The sequence below is a fragment of the Triturus cristatus genome, chromosome 5_1 (genome assembly GCF_964204655.1).
Source record: "Triturus cristatus chromosome 5_1, aTriCri1.1, whole genome shotgun sequence".
NCBI classification, from domain to species: Eukaryota; Metazoa; Chordata; class Amphibia; order Caudata; family Salamandridae; genus Triturus; species Triturus cristatus.
Genome location: NC_140587.1, coordinates 893,509,057 through 893,531,379, shown reverse-complemented (window position 1 = coordinate 893,531,379; position 22,323 = coordinate 893,509,057). Strand labels below are relative to the sequence as shown.

The window sequence follows — 22,323 nt, the reverse complement described above, 5'->3', positions numbered from 1 at the left end:
TCGTTCGAGGGCTCTTATACCGTAAAAAGGGACGAGCCCTATTTCTGTTGTCTTTAGCATAAATTCTAAATTAAAATTCCCATCACTTGGGCTTGCTGAAGAAGACCTAATCAACCATTCCCGGAATGTCGCCTGATAATAGATTTTATATTGGGGAAAGCCCAGCCTCCCTCTTGGGGGTTTAAGTGTAACACCTAGATCTTTACTATGGCTTTCTTACCCTGCCATACAAACTTTCTAATTGCAGAATTCACTGATTCAGAAAAAGATTAAGGGGCTTTTATCGTGACATTTGGGAACAGAGAAAGTAATAGGTGGAGAATGCTCATTGTAATTGTATCTGATACGGTCAAACATGACAACATGATTAACCTTCTGGAGAATAGAATGGATCTATGTAGTCCAGTTCTAAACTGGGTTGCCTCATTCTTACATAGCAGAGCTCAAAGAATCAAAGTCAATCAAACCTCTCTTTGACCCGACTTGACTAGGGGAACGCTTGGGGTGCCTCAAGGTTCCACACTTTCACCCACGTTTTTTAACTTGTTCATGAAACCTCTCACCAAAATGCTTAAGCTCTCTACCCTTCAATACCACTTGTATGCTGAAAACACACAAGTGTACCTGAAAATCTCCTCTCCTGAAGATATTAAAACTTTCAACCACACCCTACTGAAAGCCCGACAAAAGTTAACCCGCAGTTATCTTTTGCACAACTCACTCAAAACTGAATTACTCTTGATTGCAACCCCAGAATCACTCTGCCCCCATAGAAGAATGGTTCAAACAACTTACTGCTCTCAAATGTGCCCCCCACGTTATTGACTCTACTACATCGCTTGGTATAACGTTGGATGAATACCTAAATATGCATCATCATATCAGTGAAACCATCAGGGGAGCCAATTAACATTTAAAAACACCAAGAAAAATCAAAGCCTTCTTGCCAATGGATGACTTTAAGCTAGCAGTGTAATCCCTAGTCATTACCCGATTAGATTACAGAAGTTCTACTCTTGCAGGGTTACCCAAAGCAAGGCTGGCGTCACTAAGAGCCACTTTGAACTCCGCAGCGATGCTTATCACGGGTTCCAGAAGATCCAATCACATTACACCAGACCTAAAATAGCCAAAATGGCTCCTGTTTGAAGCAAGGATTCCGCGTAAGATAGCCTGCATGCCACACAAGGCCCTTCACCGTAACACTTCCATCTACTAGGCCAAAAAACTAGAGCTGGCTGGTGGTAGTCGCTCCTTAAGTAGCGCCAGCTCCCTACTGTTTAAACCACAGAAGTTTAACAAAAAAATAAAACTACAGCCGCTCATTTTCTGGTCTAGCTCCAAGAATATGTAATGCTCTACCTCCACAACCATCTTAAAAAAAAATGCGTCTGTTCAATAGATTCCTTCAATAACAGCATTGCAGTTTGCTCAGCGGGAATATTTTTCTGTGGACACCTCCAGAGCCTGAATTTTCCAGGCCGGTTATCAAATTATATTTTGTAATGCCACCTTACTTATTCTTGCTTTGTTCCCTTTTAGGTTTGACTTATATACTTTATGTACTGCATTACATATTTTCCCCTTTATGTGTGACTTGTCGGAGTTATGTTCAGGGCTCAAATAAATAAGGCAACCTGCCCAAAAAATGAATATAGGGAGATTATGCCACAGTTTAAATAAAATAGATATCTTATTCAATGTTGCCTTCAAATTTAGCGCAAATGAATTGTCCAGTTTAAAAGTTACATAGATGCCAAGATACCTTATAGGTGTGGTCACAGAATAGTGAGGCTGCATTGCTACCACCGGTATTTCTGAAGAGCAGTTGAATAGAATTGCCTCTGATTTCCCATGATATATCTTCTACTCCTCTATTGTTGTTTATTCATTTATTTTTGATTTTGGATCTTTTATTATGATTATTAATTGAAAAGGTATAAGTTACAATAATAGCCCACCTACATCCACTGGTCAGTGGTGTTACACTTAACTGTAAGGCGTATATGCATCATAAGGAGGAAGAAATAGAAAATGATTAAAGCTAGAGGGAGAAGACAGCAGGAATGCTGGATGTAGAAAGGTGGGCGATACCATTCAGGACATGAACTGACAGAGATGTGTAAATAGATGTCACTCAGGTAAGTTATGAGTGGGGTTCATTTGCTGAGGTTGTACGGAGAATTCGCAACTAGAGTAGACAGGACATTTTGCGGTATTCCTCTGAGAGGTATTAAATACACGTTTGCCACATTTTGTCAAAGAGGGGGATTTCATGTGTGGCAGCATGCTGTTAGCTTCTCCATTTCCATTAACTCCCACATTTTTTTGTAGCCAATCTAGATGTGTTGATATGACCTCCGTGTCCCATTTAGAGAGAAAAATCTGTTTAGTGGCTCCCAATGTCAGGGCAATCGCTCTACCACCACACGATTTAAGTGGATATGTTATTGGATTAGGAAGACTCAGAAGTATATAACTAGGATATCTAGGGATATCTGTATTGAATATAGTGTTCACCACCTTCAGTACCCTTCCCCAGAAGGATTCCTACTTGGGACACTGCCATAATAGGTGTGTAAGGGTGCCCCGCTGGCCACACTGGCGCCAACAGCTACCATCCTTGCTCGGATACCACACTGCGATCCTGGCTGAGGTAAAATGCCAGACCCCTTTACAGCCGGAGGGAAATCTGTATTGCCTATTATCTGTGTTTGTGGGGACAGGGTAGTAGACAAGCCATGTTCCAATTGTACTCCATCCCAAACCCCAACAGTTGCTCGCACCACCGGGGAGAGATAGACTCCTGCTGGCCTATGAATCTTCGGCAGCCAGGGCACCTTTTAAATATGGATACCACCAACAGCCTGGTCAATGAAGCACCAATATTTTTCACTGTAAGGTTGATACTATTCCACCATATTTGGTAGCTGTGCTGCTTGAAAATAATATTGCAGGTTTGGGACCCACATACCACCAGCTGCTTGCAGAAGATGGGGACGTGCCCTGGCCATCCGTGCCCTCTTGCCCTCCCAGAACCCCCCTCTTTAAAAAAACATCCCTGAGCTCCTCCCTTGTAGCGAGGGTGTTGTAGCCCGCGTCACAACTAGGTTCTTGAAGCGAGGAGGCACCCCTATGATGAAGCATGACACCTCTGGTGTGTGAGGGGAACCATCCTTAAAAAGGGATCCCCCTCCTGAGCATGGTAGGCATAATCCACACACCCTTTAGACTTATGTTTGGGACCCATGGGCTCTTTCTGTGTTTGGTATTAGATTGAGTGGGGAGTCTGCCCACGCAGGTCCTTAAAATCTCCTCATAGCCCCCCTTGTGTGAATTCCTTGTTATGATAGTCCCCGATCTGCCCACAAAAAGGATAAACTGGGAGGTGAGGGTAGCATGTGCTAGGGTGGGAATAGTCAAGTTAAGAATGGAGAATTTTTGCAAGTTGGACTTAAAACAGGGAGGTTCCACCGAATGTAGCCAGTTCTGTCATCACAGCCTCCAGTGAAGTGCAGGGGTCAGTTAGAATCAGAAGAACGTCATCTGCAAATAACATCATTTTGTGCTCCATTCCTCCCATTAGAATGTCCACATTTCAGGGGTTGCCATGGATTCGTTTTGCAAAGGGCTCCATAAACAGAGCGGGGTGATAGTGGTCAGCCCTGGCTAGTCCCACGGGTAATGGCGAAAGGCGCGGACAGGACTCCATTAAACCGCACTCTAGCCCTGGGTCAGGTGTAGCAGCAGTGAACCCACTGACAGATTTGCGGGCCGAAGCCCCAACCCTCGAGCATCTAGTGTAGGTAGGGCCAATGCACCAGGTCAAAAGCCTTTTTGGCATCAATCGACAAGAGGAGGGCCGGAACCTGTGTAAGTTGCACTTTGTCCAGTAAGTGAAACAATCGTTTTGTTTTGTCACTACACCCCCGTTCGGGGACAAACCCGGCTTAGCTAGGGTCAACTAACCCCTGAGCCAGTCTGCGTGCCAGAATGCCTGTGAAGATGTTTTTGTCAATTCAAGAGAGAAATCAGGCGATATGACGCGCAGTGCTTGGGATCTCTACTCGCTTTGGCTATCACAGTGATAGTGGCTAAGCACATTAACTCTGGCAGTGTCTCACCTGCACTAAACATGTTAAAGGAGAAAAAGTAGAGGAGGAAACATAGGAAAGGAAAAAAGAACATTGAATCAAGGGCTTTCCTCACCTGGAGAAAACAATAACTATCATATAAGGGTCCATGTCATAGGTGAAAAAACTGTACGATCATTCACTCCACTGCATGGATGCAAATGTGACGCTCGGGTTCCTGGGAAGTGCAGGTTCCACCCTTCGTTAGATTGTGTCTAGCAGAGTTCCGAGAGACGCGTTTCACTCTGCCGCCATCTTGGACATGAATCCCCCCCCCCCCCCCCCCGTATTCATATATCATCGGCAAATATTTTCAACTTTTATGCCCCTGCTACGGGCTTTTAATAGTTTGGTCCTGTCTTATATTGCAAGCTAGTGGCTCGATAAATAGAGAAAATAATATGGGGAAAGAGGACAGCCTTGACCCGTCCCATGGCATATCGCGATCTAACCTACCAGCTTCCCATTAATAACTATAGCTGCCTTAGCATTGTAGTACAGATTTTTTTAACACTTGATTAACTTTGATGGAAAGGCAAACTTTACTAAAACTGAAAAGAAAACATTCCACTGGACTTGGTTGAATGCCTTCTTCAGCATCTGGCATTACAATTGCCGTTTTAATCTTTTGTGCAGAAAAGATATCTATTGCCTGGGTAAAATAGTGGGTATTAATTGCCAGATTCCTCCCCAAGAGGTCATTATGAATAACTGAGGGGACTGCGACTGCTAGACCATTCGCCCACATTTTCATAAATAACTGTTAGTCACAATTAAGAAGGCTAATATATCGGTATGATTTCATATCTTTTTAAGCCTTTTTCCTTTTTCAGAAAGCTACCAACCACTGACTCTGTAAATGAGTGGGGGACCTCAGCCCCTTGCAAGATTGTATTGAATCGTCTAAGCATGTATTTAGTTATAGAACTTAGTTGGAATTTCGTTGGCGCCACAGGCCTTTGCGGTGGAGGCAGAATCAGCAGCCCGTACTACCTCACTCAAACTGATTGGACGAATCAAAGCGTCCCCCTGGTCGGCCGTTTTTGAGGGAATGGTGGGTCACTGAAGCCACCTTTTAACCATCTTGAGCAACGTGTTCTAAGGGTCAGAACAGCTCTTTGTGTAATTTTTGAGAAAGGCATCAAGCATACCTTTTGGCCGAGTAACAAGTCTTTGTAAATCTGATCCTGAATCTGTTTGATAATGTTAGAATTAGATTTACGCTTGGCTGACCAAGCCAGGTATCAGCCTATATATTCATTTTCTTCAAATCTCTTTTGAATTACTTTGTTATGGTTTAATAGCTCTCTAGGGACAAAGTGATCTTATAGATTATGCATAACTTGAGCCACCTGCATTTTGATTGTCTCTTAGGGGAAACTATATGAGTTCCTATTACCTGGTTTAGATCTAATTGAAGTGGCTGGAATTTACATTTCTCCCTCTTCCTTAATTCTTCCTGGAAAGCTATTACTTCTCCCCTAAAAAGAAAAAGCTTTCAGGGCACCCTAGACTACAAAATTGGTGGCCGAGTCAGTATTATGTTCTAAAGAAGCCTATAGAGCCTGACGCATTTTGGTAACCCATTGATCATTCAGTACCAATCATTTGTCAAAAACCCGCTTAGGGTTCTCATTTTGATGACCTGTTAAAAGAAGGTTTACGGTAATCACTGAGTGATCCGAAAATGGGTTAGACTGAGCCCTTTGGAGGGAGTGTGAGATTAAAAAGAAGTCAATAGATGAGAATGAATCAAATCTTTCTGAATGGCAAGTATAGGATCTCTCCTTGGGATGATCGCTCCACCAGAGTCCATGAGGGCAAAGTCATGTATTAAAGTACACAGAAACCTGATTGATTTTGGCTTATTCTGTGGTTTAAAAACCGAGAAGAATCTAAGGCTGTATTTGGAAGAATATTGAAATCCCTTGGCCCAACCCCTCCCCCCTCACCCCAATTAACAGAGTACCCGGCTATTCTTTTGCAAAGTTATAGAAGGATTCCAGAATCTGAGGCGAATTCTTGATAGGGCCATAAAAGTTAGCAAAGTTATACCCCTGATTAAATATCTTCATTCACACCAAGATCCACCTGGCGCCCGGATCTCTATGTACCTTGAGGATCTCACATTGCACTTCCTTACCCAGCAGTATCTCCACCTTACTAAATGCTGCATTGGAAGATGCATGGAAAGCATGCTGCATGAAACCAGAAACATTTGGGGGTGGGGGCTCCCCTCTTTAAGTGCGTTTTCTGAAGGAGAATTATATTTGTCTGGAGAAATTTAAACCAGGCGACCTATTATTAAAACATTCACATTACATGAAATTATTCTAAGCTGCCTAAGAGGCATAATATACATTGTGTTTTCCACCCCATTTGGATCTCCAATTCAATCCACTGATTGTGCTGCCATATTTCTTTCGCACACACCCTACCTCATCCCACACAGCCCCACCCCCTCCCCTTGTCTCCCCATCTCACCTAACCCTCCCCTAAGGCAGTACCCCTTGAAAGCTTCACCCACCTCGGGCTCTCAACCGGGGGCTGACTTTGCCCTCCACTTAACCCCTCCCCCTTTTATTGAGTTCCCTGAAAAGATGGCCAAAAACCGTCTCCTGGCCTAGCTGCCACTTTATAAAGAATGCTCAATAATGGGACATAATCTCTCTTTTACAAAGTTCCTGCATACCAAGCAACGAACATTACTTTTGGCACCTCGTTTCATTTTGGTTAATTTAGCTTGCTCCTTGCTATACTACCGCTGTAAAAGTTTGTTAGCTTGATCCACTGAGCCCTCTATATTAAATTGACCCTCGAATAGTACTTTTAGTTTGGACTGTTGCACCAGAACCACTTGCATGCCTTGTTTCCTTAAGAGTTTGATCATGGATTTAAATTCACGCCTGCGACGGACTGTAGCTGCGGACATGCCCGAACAGATATTAGAGTGGGTTTAATCTCCTATCTGAAATCCTTTTGCTTTTATGGCCTAAGATACAATTTGTTCTTTTATCTGAAAATAGCCAACAATTACCAAAAATGCACAAGAATACCTGGAATTTGATGGGTGAGAGAAGGGGACTTGATGTGCTTGCATGATTGAAAAATCTTCCATTTTTCCTTGATTCTCTGGGAAGAACATACTTTTCAACCAAATTGGAGATTAATTTAATAGGATCCTTGCCAGTTCCTTGTCCTTCTGGAATCCCCACGAAGCATACATTTGAGCGTTGAGATCTGTTTTCCATCTTTTCTGGTTTTATCTGAATTTCCTGAATTTCGAATTTGGCTTTTGAAGCTCAGAACTTCTTTAAGAGTTTTTTTAGATCAGAGATGCACTGTTCTGTGAGTGTGACCCTGGAATTGATCTGAAGAAAATTTGCGTTTATTCCACTTAGCTGAATCTGGACTTCAGAGTGCGCTTTGGTATATGCTATTCTCATCTGCTTAATTTATCGACCACCTGGACCGAGGTGTCGCTTTGCCGACAAACTTAGCATGATACTGGAATCCTTTATCATCAATGCCAATTTCCTGGTGTTAGTCGTTTTGCAACTTTTTGCTGGAAAGTGAAACTGACCCAGATTCTTTAAAGTTGATTGAAGTAATGAATGTGTTTGGACTATCCATAATCACTAGAGGTCTGACGCATAGGGCTGGACATATCTTAGATGGGATCTTTTCCAATTATCCTGCCATCATTCTACTTCCATCCCTCCCTCTCATCTGGTCGGATCACTGGGCAGTTAATTGGCAGATAAAGACTGAGAAAAGCATTTTGCATAGATATACTATTCAACATACTCTAAGTAGAACCTGGCACAAAGTACGGCCGACTGAACTGAGAGATGCCATCACCCCTAGACCCTGGAAACCTGCCCGAGAACCTGGAGCAGACCGTCATTTTTTTTCCGCTTTAGCTAAACTCTGCTTTGGACATTGTAGCACCAATTAATCAAACATTCACAGCTAAGAAAGTATCCCAGCCTTGGTACAACGATAAACTTAGGATATCAAGGCAGAACTGCCGTAGACAAGAGTAAAAATGGAGAAAAAATTATGAGTTGGAGTAGAAAAATATCTACAGAAATAAACTAGCCGAACATAAACGTATCTTAGCAGCAAAATTCATATTACTCTGAGCATATAAAAACAGCCTGTTATGAAAACAAAAGTCTGTTCTTAGTTATAAAAAAACTGGTAGTACCAGCTAGCCCTAACCATGCAGTAATAAATCAAAACGTTTTTGATGCTCTAGCAAACTTGTTTCAAGAAAAGGTTGCTAACATTTTCAATAAAAGTACTACTAAGAGGGCAGCGGATCAACAGGATGGGCACTCCCTAACTACCACATTAGGCAAAACCAGATTCTCTACCTTTAGGGCTCCTTCGGAACAACTCACAAAGTTATTCCCATAAATCAAATCTGGCATGCCACAAGACCCCTGTCCTCCAAAAATAATGCACATGATCCCGGCACAAGTAACACAATATCTGGGGCAAATTCCTAACAATATGTTTGCAGGAGGAACACAGCACCGGTTCAGAAAAAAACAGAGTACAGAGACTGCTCTGGTGGTAGCTACGGAAGATATACGGGAACTTCTTGACCGGGGAGGGAAGGCGTCCCTGATCTTGCTGGATCTCTCCGCAGCGTTTGATACGGTCAGCCACGAGATTTTGGCTGACCGTATGTGTCGTTTGAGGATAGAGGATACAGCATGGATCTCCTCCAATCTTTCTTGGCTAATAGACAACAAAATGTGACAATGGGCAAGTTTACATCCCTGCCTTATGGAGTCCCCGAGGGCTCGGCATTGAGCCCAACACTGTTTAAGCGCTATGTTACGCCACTCGCGGCTAGCATTACAAATTCAGGCTTTTCTTTAGCGTCTTACGCTGACGACACCCACATCGTGGGGTCACTAGCAAAACCCGAAAATAACTGGCATGGCATTCTGAACATGCATGAACAGTGTGAGCAATTGGATGGACCACAATTGCCTTAAATTAAATGCCGCTAAAGCTGAGGTCATCATCTTTGGCAGCAACCCCTCATTTTGGACGCCGGAATGGTGGCCGCCTGAGTTGGACTCACTTCCTGAACCCTCAAACAAAGTAAAAAGCTTAGGCTTCGTGTTAGATAAAGAATTGAAGCTCAAGGACCAAATGAATGAAATTACATCTGTTTCATTCTGCTCCTTAAGGCTCATTAAAAAGGTTGAAAAACTTTTACTAGCCGAACTTCTTAAAACTGTAATAATTACATTGGTAATCACAAGGATCGACTACTGCAATAATCTCTATTTTAATTTTGCTTCAGGTCTCATGAAGAGGGTTCAGACTTGCAAAATGCTGCTGCTCATTTTCTTTTTAAAATTCCTAAATGTGAATCGGTCAGAGGAGCCATCAGGAACCTTCACTGGCTGCCAGTCAGACAACGCTGAAGATTTAAGGCTCTTTGTCTGGCTAATAAATCATTGCACAGACTGGGGCAAGCCCATTTCAAGGAGAAACTCAAATGGTACGTCCCAGATAGGGCACTTTGTTCATGCTCTGCCATGAACCTGACTGTCCCTTCATTTAGGAGGATCACATGGGGCTGGAAGAGCTTTTTCAGGACCACAGCTGTGCTTTGGAATAGCCTCCCAATGACACTAAAAACCGCTCCCTCCTTACTCACCTTCAGAAAGGCCTTAAAGACCTGAATTTTCTCGCAGGAATAGATAGTACTTGACCATCCTGCTTGATTCACTTCTGACATTTCTGCAGCCTTATCCTTTTTCTATATCGCCAAGATGCCATCGGGCAGGAGTTTGCGCTTTATAAATTACATTCATTCATTCATCTCTTTGAACTCATCCAGGATCTGCTGGAGCTTTCCTCCCAACTGGGTATTAGGTGTTGATACCCTTGATATCATTGAAAATCCATTGGTCTGAGGAACCCCAATGCTGGTTTACAGAAACAAGAGGTGTATAGCGGTTGCTGTCTAGCTTCACATTACTTTTAGAGCATTTATCTTGTACGGCATTAAGTCTGGACACAATGCTTGTTGGGTTTTATCCTCTAGTTCTTTTGCCTAAGACATAACTTTACCCTTTCGCAATGTTTTGGTCCCAACAAAGGGCATAGAGGCCTTTCGCCTACATTTATCTATCTGGGGCTAGAGTAAAAGTTGAAATATGAGTCTGAGTGGCATCTTTTTATCCTAATGCGCTCTCTCCTCCAGAGGAAATCGTTTCCTCCGATCACACTTCGTCTGGGGTCAATAGAAGCTGCTCAGAAATAATCAGAATTTGTGAGCGCTTTTACTGTTTGAACGATGGCCCCTCTTTGGCATTTTCAAGACATACTGAGTTAGAGGATATCCCAGTAGAGCTGATGGCTCTAGTATTTTGGCCCGATTGGCGCTTTTACCCATTCTGGCTGTTCTCTAGGTCTGTAGCCTTGGAGCTTTCCCTCATTGATAAGTTCTGGTGAGTTTTGGCAGCTTTTCCCAACTTTGATTTGACTTGGTATTCACCCTCTCCCTGCTGTCTCCCGTGGCATAAGCCGCTTCATTGGCCCAAGTACACCCAAGTGGGGGCTTAATCAATTGCTCAGTCTCTTGAGGGGGGAGCGCTAGTTCAATTTACTCCTCCTCACACCGTATGTCACAAGCTCAACTTTCCCCTAGAATCCAGTTCAAGATGCACTTTCTGCAGACCTCAACATCCACTGTATAAATTGTAGCTTGTCTTGCTGGATTACAGGTATACATTTTGTTTCACCTTTAGATAGCATGAGATACTGTGGTCAATGTAGAAATTCCAGGGAATCCCAGGGCAGTTGATATCGCAACCATCATTGGAGCACTGATCTGCCGCACCCGTACTTAGGCAGGCCGCTTCCGCGTTTGCCCAGGCACTGACCACGCTCCTGAGGGTACCTACCTCACCCCTCCTGAGTTACCGCACCTTAAATTGCGCCCTCTGCTATCAACTTTGCTCGCTCGTTTACTAAGCCGCAGGCTTCTCACCTCCTCGGCTCTCAGGCGCCTTTTCATTGCCTGCTGCTAGCGCCTTCAACGCCGCAGGTTCACGATCCCTTTTCTTCAAATTACTTTACGCCGCTTTGACTGCCTCCTCAAGCTCGTTCGGACGTCATTCCTGCTGATGCGGCAGCTGTTCCCGGAAGTGGTTTAAATGCAGGGCATGATGGAAGCTTCTGTGTCTCTTCCTCCCGATCTCACTTCTTACTTTGGGTGACTTCTCACTTCACCTGCTGATGCAATATCAACTTTAACCTGCCCATCAACATCAGTCTTAGTATAATGACTCGCATGAGGTCTACGCCAGTGCCACAGCCTTAGACACTAGTGCATTGACACTAGAGTCTTCATTGTCCAGATTGTGGGATGTAACGTTGGCACTGGCATTATGAATGTCTGTCTCTGATTCAAACCCCTTTGATGCCTGGCGTGCCTATGTCACACTCCATTGTGAACAGAGCAAAATGCTTAAAAAAGTGGTCGATGAAGAGAAAAGCGTCAGAAAAGAGAAGAAGACTGACAGGCTTAATAAAGGAATAAGACTTGCTGTGAGAGTAATAAAGCAATGAAAGGGAGATAGCAGTGGTAAGCAATTCCCAAACCCCGGAGGAAGTTTTGTCTTTCACAAGAGTACACTCAGTCATTGAGATCATTGTTAAACAGCATGAGTTAAATAGACTGGTCTGTCTAACCACCTTCTTTAGATCAAGTGTTAGACTCCTTCTGAGCATTATCAGAATCCTTTCAAAGACTGCAGACTGACTCGGACAGTGAAACACACATTCAACCCACTGGAATACAGTGGGACAGTGCTTAATTTGTGTAAACAAATAAGTGCCAGAGCTCTCGTCAGGAGGACACTGCAGCTTTCACCACATATTTCCCCTGCTATACTGCCAATGATAGTAACAACACAATTATTAACCATCACACTCCTACAAGTGTGACAAATCAGACTATTTCAAGTCACCAAAGCTATAAGAATAGCTTGGGCGGAGATAATAGTTTTTTTAAATGTATATTTAATTAATATTTCACAGTTTTTATGGTTATCTCTAAATTAGCCATACAGCGGCACCTTTTAGCAGACTGTCACAAGCGCCGGTGTTGACAATTAATTGCGGAAACGACCGACTCAAATTAAGCACTGCAGTGGGGATTAACACAGAGCAGTGGTCTTCAAACTTTTTAATGCCGCACTCCCCAGTGAAAAAAGTAAATTCATCAGGCCCTCCTCAGAATTTTTCACAGAATTTTTCACAATTATTCTAGTAAATTGGCAATTTTTAAATATATCTCAAATTATTTACACACAAAACATATTTAAACATTGCTGGTAAACTCTGTTACCGTTTTAAAAATGCAACCAAATACATGATTGCCAGACATTATTCTGGCCAGGCAGGCCTACTAGCGTGTAAAAGTATCCACAGTGTGACTATTAGAAATGGGGGTGGGGTTTTTAAGAATATTTGGAGCCCTTTCCTTTTTGAAACATGATCCCAGTTAGGATATTAATGACAAAAGATTTTAGTGATGGCCCATTACAGAGCTATTAATGCTGCTTATTTATATCCTGCTTAAAGCAAAGCACTGCTATCAGCACAATGCTTCTTTTGGTCAGAGCCTGGCTCCCCACAGTTTGAAGACTCCTGACACAGTGTCTGAGACCAATCGTGATGTATTGTGGATTGTTCCTTTCATAGGAGCTAGTGAGATCTTTTTCGTAGATCAGTGTAGAGGGCATGACTATAATCCAGACTGGAAGAGGTTTGTAACACACATTGAAGTCTCTAATAGGGATACTTAAGATGTTTTGCAGGGTTAGTCATGTTGTTTAAAGCAGCCTCTCATGCACTATAAAACTGAGGACTTTAGATTTGCCCATGATGGGGGATAAATCTTTTGTAGTGCAAGAGGTCATAGGACAGCAGAGGAATTCATTAGCTGAAATTGAGATGGAAATAAGTTCAGAGTCACAGGTTAATTGAGTAACTTATCTCAGTTCAACTAAGCATGCATCCAGTAATGTTTATAATTTCTAATCACAAAAGTTTATTTTGAAAAGAATTAAAAACACAGCTAAAGTACGTACTTAATTGTTCTTACAGATGACATTGTCAACGGCTTCTTGAAATTTATAGTTATAAGTGTGAAGAACAATAAACAGCATGCACCTCTTGCTGGAAAAATTGGGCTCTTATGGAAGACGGATGCATTTGATGGCAATGTGCAGGTACAGTTACATTATGCTCCAGTGGCAAATGCTTGCATTCATTAAGTAAAATACGGTACACACGAGCATTGGTAGTAGAACATATTACCTTAAGAACACCTTTATAGGGTATATTTCGAAATGTCATAAGTATCCTCAGGGAGAAAGGGTTTTCACAAAATTCAGCTGTATGCTATTTGATTTATGGCTTTGGATTTTTCTTGAGTGACTTGCCAAATTTGCACAATATAGTGAAAAAATTAGAAGGCTAAATGAGATTGAAAAAATATCGAGATCTTAACAATTGGAGAACCATCCTGGATTTCTGAAATCGATTTCTAATCAAGTTTCAAAAAAAGACATAAATCTGATTGAATGATATTGATTCAGTAAGAATTCCTGAATCCTCAGAGGATGCAAGAAATGTGGCTGGTCTCAGCTGAACATTATTTTGCGGGGACTATCGTGCAAATGTGAGGCACTGAAGTCTCTGCTCTGAAAACAGGGCACACCTAATGGGGGTATGCGGGAGACGCCACTTAATGAAGTGAGAATGAGATGCCGTCACAGAAGATACGGCCCAAAATGTCCATTAAATGACCTTTTTTGTCACAGAATTCGTGGGTTCCCTTTTTAGTTTGTGGGCTTGGATCTTCAACCAATTTGAGATTCCGTATTCAAGGACACAGATTTGAAACGGAATTGAATGAGCAATGGAAATTTATTTTGCCTTGGTCCATTGATTATTCCTAGATCTTTGGAGGATCCAAGGACTCAGACCTAAGTTGCAAATGAACATGTTGGTACTAGGGAGCTTTACTGAATGTGAAGTACTGAATATGCACTCTTGAAAAAAAAAGTCAGGGCATACATGGGGGTATAACTCTTAGAAGGGCAAATACTGACCCTAAAGTTTTACTTCACTGCTGTCTCTGCTGAGGGAATAGTTTATGCCACATTTTTGGTTTGCAGATTCAGATCATCATTCGATTAGAGAATACAGATCCATATACTTGAAAAAACTACAGTGAATCATCTGTATATACTGGAGTGAAAGCAAGCTGTGTGTCTTGCTGGGAAACAGCGTTTACAACGCTGCCATTACATCGTGTTCCTTTTAGAACACGGCGATGTTACAACGACCGCGTTGTTAAAACGTGATAGATTTACATTGCAAATCATTAGATCGACTTGCTGTAGGGGGTGCTCTAACCTAAGGAACAGTATAATTTACTATTCCAACACCTTCCCTACTGTTGCGCACACTGGAGTTGGAATAGTAAATTATACTATTCCTAAGTCGAGCAGGCCCCCTACAGCACCTCGATCTAATGATTTGCGATGTAAAGGTATTGCGTTCTAACAACGCGGTCGTTGTAACGACCGCGTTGTAATAGAACGTGATGTAATAGCATGCGTAGTAACATGCTATATTCGTCTTGCCACCACTACACATGATTAAAGACCATGCACATTGTGCTCTGGCCTCAAAGTGGCAAACTGGTTCTGTCAATATGGGGACGGGTTGCATGTCCTCTAACGATCGTCCCTGTAGTGTGTTGTGTCTTTACAAAGGCTGGGTTCTGTGCCTTGCTGAAAGCTGTTGTCGGGATGAGGTTATGCCGACATGGGAGCTGGTCTAGGATCATTAAAATTCGAAAGCACTTAACATCAGTTAGATCAGAAATTTGCACAATATATAGTGCAATAGTGGCTTTCTAATTTCACACTATATTGTGCATTTAAAGAAAGTGTGTACCAGGGTTTAATTTGACTTTTTACAGAGTCTGCAAAACCTCAACAATTTAGGAATTGCTTTTCAGCATCCAGAATCTACAGAATAATAACGTGGCCAAACTTGAATTGTCTAAATTTCTATTGTGGCTCTTCCCCATGAAACTGAAATAAGTCAAGGTGTCTCAATTATTATAATGCAAACACTAATATGAATAAACTGGCTATCACTTTTTTGAAATAGCAACTATGGCAACTTAGGGCCTGCTTTACTAACATTTGACGCAGCACAACACAGCTGTGCTGCGACAGATGGAGAGGTCAGGAATGCACCATATGTACAAAGATATTCTGCATTCTTGTTCTCTCATAGCGCTAGCAAAAACAATCCTTAGAGGCTTTTTCCTCTATGTGTGCTGCATTCAAAGAGATTTCTCCTAGTTGCAACTCTATCAGGAAGGAATACAATTTGACTCATTCCCAGGTTTACTAGTCTTAATAAATCTGAGAATGTGGCAACAAACGTGTGGAATGCTTGGGAACAGCTACTCTTCTCCCATGTAACTCCTTCCCGTCACAGAGTAACACAAGGCAGCGACTTGTGCTGCTTTGCGTTATTCTGGATTTACCAAGCAACGCAGTGCCACACAAGGTGGCTTTGTGTGGCTTGGATTGTGTTGCTCTTGCATCACCTTATGTGATGCAAGTGCAACGCAATACTTAAGTAAATCTGGCCTTTTGTCTTTAACCTTCAGAAGACTTGGAGTGAAGTTGCTTGGTCTTGAAATCATGCGTTCAGGTCTAATGTCTCCAGCCAGAGTCTTCAAAATGATCCATGATACACATTATTCATCCAGGTCTAACTTTGAATCTCCTCCCATACGAGTGCATGACGCCTATTAGGGTTTATCATTGCTAGAGATAAATACATAAGGAACACTAGATGGAGCCATAATCCAACTTGATATTCGCCTCAACTCAATATGTTTCTCTTACAGTAAAAACTTTCACTTCTTCTGTCTCTTTTCTCTGACGCTAGGCTCACGCTCTATCCAATACCAACAATAATCATTTTGGTTCAATATGTCAATGCAGGTGATTTTTTTTACCTCAATAAATAATCTATATGCCTTCCTTTATGGCCTTTTTTTGCTAAAAGTGTTCAATAATTTGCAGTTATTTTTAGCATTATATATATATATATATATATATATATATATATTTATATATATATATATATTTATTTAAATGTATGTGTGGAATTTTATCTAACAAGTTTTGTGTTTATTTTAAGAACTGCTTCATGATGGATGTCACTCTTTTGGATGAAATGGAGAAACCCTTCTGGTGCGTGAGTGCTCCGGTCAACATACAGGCCTCTGCAATGCCGGAAGGCCTTTATGACTTCTTGGGAGAACATTTTGTCCTCAACTACAATGACAAGGAGGGAAAGGTCCACATGGAACTTGTGTGGATGGCGGAAAGTGCGGAATATTGTATAATAAATCTTATCATTTATGTGAGCACTGCAAAAGTGAACAGCTGGTTTGGCACAAACTACTTATTAAAATAATTCTCATTTGGCACAGGTAAATACTTGTTTGTTTGTAGGATGAAGTTGACATTGTATACATAAGCAGCCATAAAGAAAATGTTCTTACCTGTATCTTGTAATTATTCAGTGAGTGTATCCTTGCCAGAATCCTAACCTGATAAAATTGCGTGCCGGCCAGGCCAGAGCTTGAAAACACATTTAGAATTTCAGAATGTTCTTTCCACTTGATTTCTGCGTCAATTTAACCCAAACTGCCCTGAAAATAAAGAAAATGGTTTATAACTCCGTCATCCAAAAAAAAGGTTGACTGTCCTTAAAATACGGTCTTAGGGTCAATTGAGGCCACTTACAATCTGAGTGCTCAGAGTGAAATGCACCGTTTTACATTAGTTTGTGTTTTTTCAACTTCCAGTGAGGGTTTTGACCAGTAAGACATTTGTGAATGTGAAGAGAATGCTCTTGTTGAAATACCACTGTTACACGTAAGTGCCTTTTTATTATCTAATATCCAGCAAGGGGTTCTCAACAGATTCTTACATTATAATCGATTTCACAGCTGCACCTCCGAAAATTCACCGTGATGTTGTGAAATTAGGATATACCAGAGCAGATCGCACTGGACAGCTTTGGCATTTAAAACCTAGATCATAATTGTTTTTTTGTTTTTTTTATTTATACATTTTCAACAGCAATACATGGTCATACAATAATCCAACTAGATCATAATTGTTTGAATAACACTTGGAGATCACTAAATGCTGTGTAGGATATGTATAAAGCGCAGTTATACGAATAGGACACGTTGCAACGCAAACATTTACAATGCATGCCTTTACAACGCAGTTTTTACATCGCAACATCCATTACAACGCATGATTTCACAACACATTCCATCACAACACATTTTTAGAAACTACATTTACAACGCATACCATTAAAACGCATAATGCCTTTAGGGCAAAAGTAGGGTACTATGCTCTTGCTTCTTTCTGCACCTCTCTTGCAAATTTCTGCAGCCCTCTTGCCTTTTTCTGCACCCCTCGCTCCCCTTTCTGCACCTCTCTTGCCTCTGTCTCCATCCCTGTTCCCTCTTTCTGCACCTCTTTTGCCTGTTTCTGCAACTTTCTTGCCTCTTTCTGCAATTCTCTTTCCTCCTTCTGCACCTTTGTTGCTTCTTTCTGCAGTTCTCTTACCTCCTTCTGCACCTCTCTTGCTTCTTCTTCCCTTTTATGCATCCCTCTTGCCTTTTTCTGCACCTCACTTGCCTCTTTCTGCTCTTCTCTTGCTTCTTTCTACACCTCTGTTGCTTCTTTCAGCAATTCTCTTGCTTGTTTCTGTACCGCTCGCATCTTTTTTTTGTTTTTGTCCATCCAGCAGCATGTCATTACAAACACATATTATTGTACATTTTAGTAGCATATGTTTACATGGCATTTCTTCCATTTTGATGCACATAACAAGTATTACAATGCAGCGATGCATAGTGAATAAATGACCTCTGTAACAATATCATGAACTGTTGTTGTGTCTTGATCTATTATATTACATTATACCTGAATTGCAACTATTTAAGATCATTGCCCTCCTTGGTTGGTACTGAGGGTTGTATATCCTTGATTTACCATTACTGTGTGTCAGTCTCTTCCTGCGTTGACTGCAAGTACTGTACTAGTGGTTCCCAAAAATCTCTGGGGCGTGAAGCCTGTGGTATTCCCTCTGCATATACTTCCAGTGTCTCCCTGGTCATGTCAGTGATCCAGTCTTTGACGCTTGGGGGCCTTTTGCTCCCCCAGCACATAGCTATGCACCGCTTAGAAGGCAATAGAGCAACCTCCAGAAATGTCCTTCGTCTAGCGAACTTAAGTTTACGTACACCCAATATACATACCAGTGGTGTGTTTGGTATCTGCTCTGATAACATCTCAGTGAGCGTGTTTGTGATGTCTTGCCAGTACACATGGAGTTGCGGGCATGACCATGACATATGTAGGAAGTCTGCATTTGGTGTGTTGCATCTCTGACATTTATCGTTCTCCCTAAGTCCGAATTTATGTAACTTGACCGGGGTGTAGTATATTTGGTGCAAGAACCTAAAGTGAATAATACGCAGGTTACAGTTTGACGTAAGGAGCTGGAGTTGTGTTGAACTATATTGCCAATCGTGTTCATCTATTGGTTCGCCGAGTGCTATTTCCCACCTGTGAGCCGCAGTGTTTGGTTCCCTTGACTGTTCCTCTTGTGCTGCATTGTAAAGGCGCGTCACTAGATTTTGGCGTGTAGGTGCTGTTAAAAGTATTTTTAATGCGTTCAGTTGTGTGGGTTTCTCTGGAAATGATGTGTATAGCTCTCTAAGTGCCATGCGCAACCGCAGATACGAAAACTTCTTCAGTGGCGACTGATGTGCACAAAGTGAGGGGTCCTCTAGTGAAATAAATTTATTGTGCGGCAACATATTTCCCATAGTATTCAGCCCCATCTACACTAGCAATGTGGACATTTTCTTTTCCTGAGTCACTGTGAGTTTGGGGTGCCAAGCCATTGGAAGTGCCTTAGCATATATCGGGAGCTTATGTGCTCTATGTGCTAGTGTATGCCACGCCCGAGAGGTGCAGTAGACCGTTTGTATCGTTTCCCGCGGTGTAAACCTCTTCGGGTCAGTTATAAAAGCCGGCAAGGGGTACACACGATCGCGTTCTACTGCTATATGTGGAATATGTGCATGGGGTTTCATCCGATAGTGCGCATGTTGAGCTTGCGCACAGTAGAAGTATAATTGGAGGTCCGGAGCCCCCTAGGTGGTATGGTTGTGTTCGAATTTTCCAGCTAGTTCTAGCTTGTTTTCCTGCCCATGTTAAGCGTTGTAAGACAGATCTTAGTCTAGTGAATAATGCCTGCGTTAGCCATATCGGTATTTTCCAAAACAGATACAGGAACCTAGGCAGCACAATCATTTTCTGCAGGGCTATTCTGTCCGCTAAGGAGAGGGGCATTTTAATCCACTTATCTACCTGGTCTTCCAGTTTTGACAGTGCTCTACCATAATTGTCTCCAATTACCATGTCTGGGTTACGGTGGATCCATATTCCGAGGTATTTTACCAGGTCCTTTTACCATTTCAGGGGGTATTCTAGATTTGGCTGTGGGGTCGCAGCCATGAGAGGTATAACTACTGATTCATCCCAGTTTATTCGGAGTCCTGAGTAGTGTTCAAACCGGATATATTCTCTGATGAATGGATTTAAGTTAGTGTCGGGGTGGCTTGAATATAGGACCATGTCATTTGCATATAGGGATATGCCGATGGGCCGGAGATTGAATTGTAAGGCTGACCTGTAGTGCTTTTGACAAACTTTGCAAGCCAGGGGTTCCAAGGTTAGTGCAAATAACATTGGTGACAGTGGGCAACCCTGTCTAGTACCTCGTGTTATATCAATTGGGTCTGATTCATTCCCGTTTAATTCGACCAGTGCCCTAGGTTTGGTGTACAACAGTGATATCCATCGCAAAAACGGCTCTTGAAACCCCATCTGGCGCAGAACTGTGAACATGAAGGCCCACTCCACCGAATCAAATGCCTTCGCCGCGTCCAGAAGGGCCGCGGCTGCTGGTATGTCTGGGTCTAAATGATGGTATAGTGCAAATATTGTGCGTATGTTGTGTGTAGTAGACCGTGTCGGCATAAAGCCTGCTTGATCTGGCAATACTTGATTACATAGTAGTGGTTGTTTTCGTGATGCTATAATTTTGGCGAATATTTTAGCTTCTATATTAATTAGGGATAACGACCTATAAGTATCGCATTTAGTTAAATCCTTATCCAGTTTAGGGAGTGCTATCAAAAGTGCTTCCCGTAAGAATGCTGGGAGTGTGCCTTCCTCATAGGCTTCTTCGTACATTTCTGCTAAATGGGGAAGCAGTAGGTCCTGAAATTCTTTATAGAACTCTCCTGGGAGTGCATCTAGGCCCAGAGCCTTATTATTTGGGAGGGAGTTAATCGCCTCTATGATTTTGTCCCTTGTAATATGGTGGCAGAAATACTCACGGTGTGCATCAGATAACCATGCCAGTGCTATATCATCTAGGTACTCATTTATTTCAGATGTGCATACCGTTGAATGAGTGGTATATAAGCTGGCATAGTATTTGGTAAAGCAGTCTAGTACAGCTGGAATGTCATACAATGTTTGATGGTGGTCATGATGGAGCTGAGTTATGTATGTTGTGATACGCGCAGGTTTGATTTTGTATGACAGTGCGCGGCCAGGTCTCCCACCCTTCCCATAGCACCTAGCTGTGTATTTGCACGAGATATATTTTATCTCGTCATCTGCAAACTCATGATATTTATCTGTCTGGCGTCTGATTTCCGCAATTATTGAATTATTTTGAGTTGTTGCGTATTCCGCTTCCAGTCTTCTAATGTCTGTTTTATCATCTTTAGTTGTTGAATATCGTGTAGTATGCCTGCGTGTTTACTAATGCAATGACCCCTGATAGTGACCTTAGAGGCCTCCCACTGTACCTCTGCGCTGCTAACCGAACCCGGAATTGTGATCGAAGTAATCCACAATCGCCTGATGCAATTCACTGCGGAATACAGGGTCCAGATGAGCATTTTGTCGTAACCTCCATGTAAATTGTCATGGAGTGTGTGTAGGAATTGCCAGTGTGAGGCATACCGGGGCATAATCTGACAATGTTTTAGGTAAGTGTTCTACTGCAGTGGTCCACGTGCACACATCCTGTGTTAACATCCAGTATTCAATTCTGGACCATGTATGATGTGTTAATGACAGGCAAGTTCCTTCCTTACGGCCTGGGTGTCGTAATCTCCATATATCGACCATATTCCATTCTTCCATTCCCTCTCCTATAACCTTAGCAGATTGTTTACCGTATCTATTTTACCAGTTGATCTGTCTAACTCTGGGTCTAGGCATGTGATAAAATCCCCGCCCCATATAACGGCTGCGGATTGTAGATCTCTTAGTTGTGTCCAGATTTGTGTGTAGAAAGACTGATCATCATTGTTTGGACCATATACAGTGACGATTGTTAAAGCAGTGCCCCCGAAGTTGCCCTGCACTATAACATAACGACCCTTGTCATCTTTGATAGATTTAATGAGTGTGAATGGGGTATTTTGTTTGACCAACAACATTCCTCCTCTGGCATAGGAGGAATAAGAGGATGCTATCTTGTATACAGCCCATCTAGCACCTATCTTATGTTCTCTGAGGTCTGAAAAGTGTGTTTCCTGTATACAGGCAACATCCACCTTATGTCTGTCTAAATAAGCAAGGACTTTTCGTATTTTCTGTGGGTTATGGAGTCCTCGAACATTCCAGGTCATTAACGTCAATGTTCTATGATGTTTCGGAGTAGTAGCCATGCATATTTCTGTTGCCATTTACTAAGTGCTGATATCGGTAAATGCCTATAGTACCATCTCTGCAGCTGGACGGAATTTTCTTTTTGATGCCCCCCTGCCCCCTCCCACTCCACCATACCCTTGTCAGCTGAGACAATCCTAAAAAACCTGTAACATACCCTTTTACCCACGGCCATCCCCATCCCAAGATAAGAGGAAAAAAAACTACCTCTAGTGGTACATACTAGAGGGGGGGAGCTGCCCAACTCGGATACCCTT

The 22,323-nt window shown here is 42.3% G+C and overlaps 1 protein-coding gene across 6 annotated transcripts in view; it reads left to right on the top strand.

The window, feature by feature from the left end:
* The window catches only part of FBXO15 (F-box protein 15), a 397,776-nt gene that overhangs the window by 298,024 nt on the left and 77,429 nt on the right, over positions 1 to 22,323 (top strand). For 5 of the 6 annotated variants that reach the window (XM_085605920.1, XM_085605917.1, XM_085605915.1 and 2 more), the window contains 2 exons: positions 13,281 to 13,405; positions 16,413 to 18,182. In XM_085605920.1, the coding sequence (XP_085462046.1) occupies positions 13,281 to 13,405; positions 16,413 to 16,691 (404 nt within the window). In that variant the 3' untranslated portion in view covers positions 16,692 to 18,182. Of the gene's footprint in view, positions 1 to 13,280; positions 13,406 to 16,412; positions 18,183 to 22,323 lie in introns of those variants that run through there. The other variant, XM_085605916.1, reaches the window with a different exon arrangement.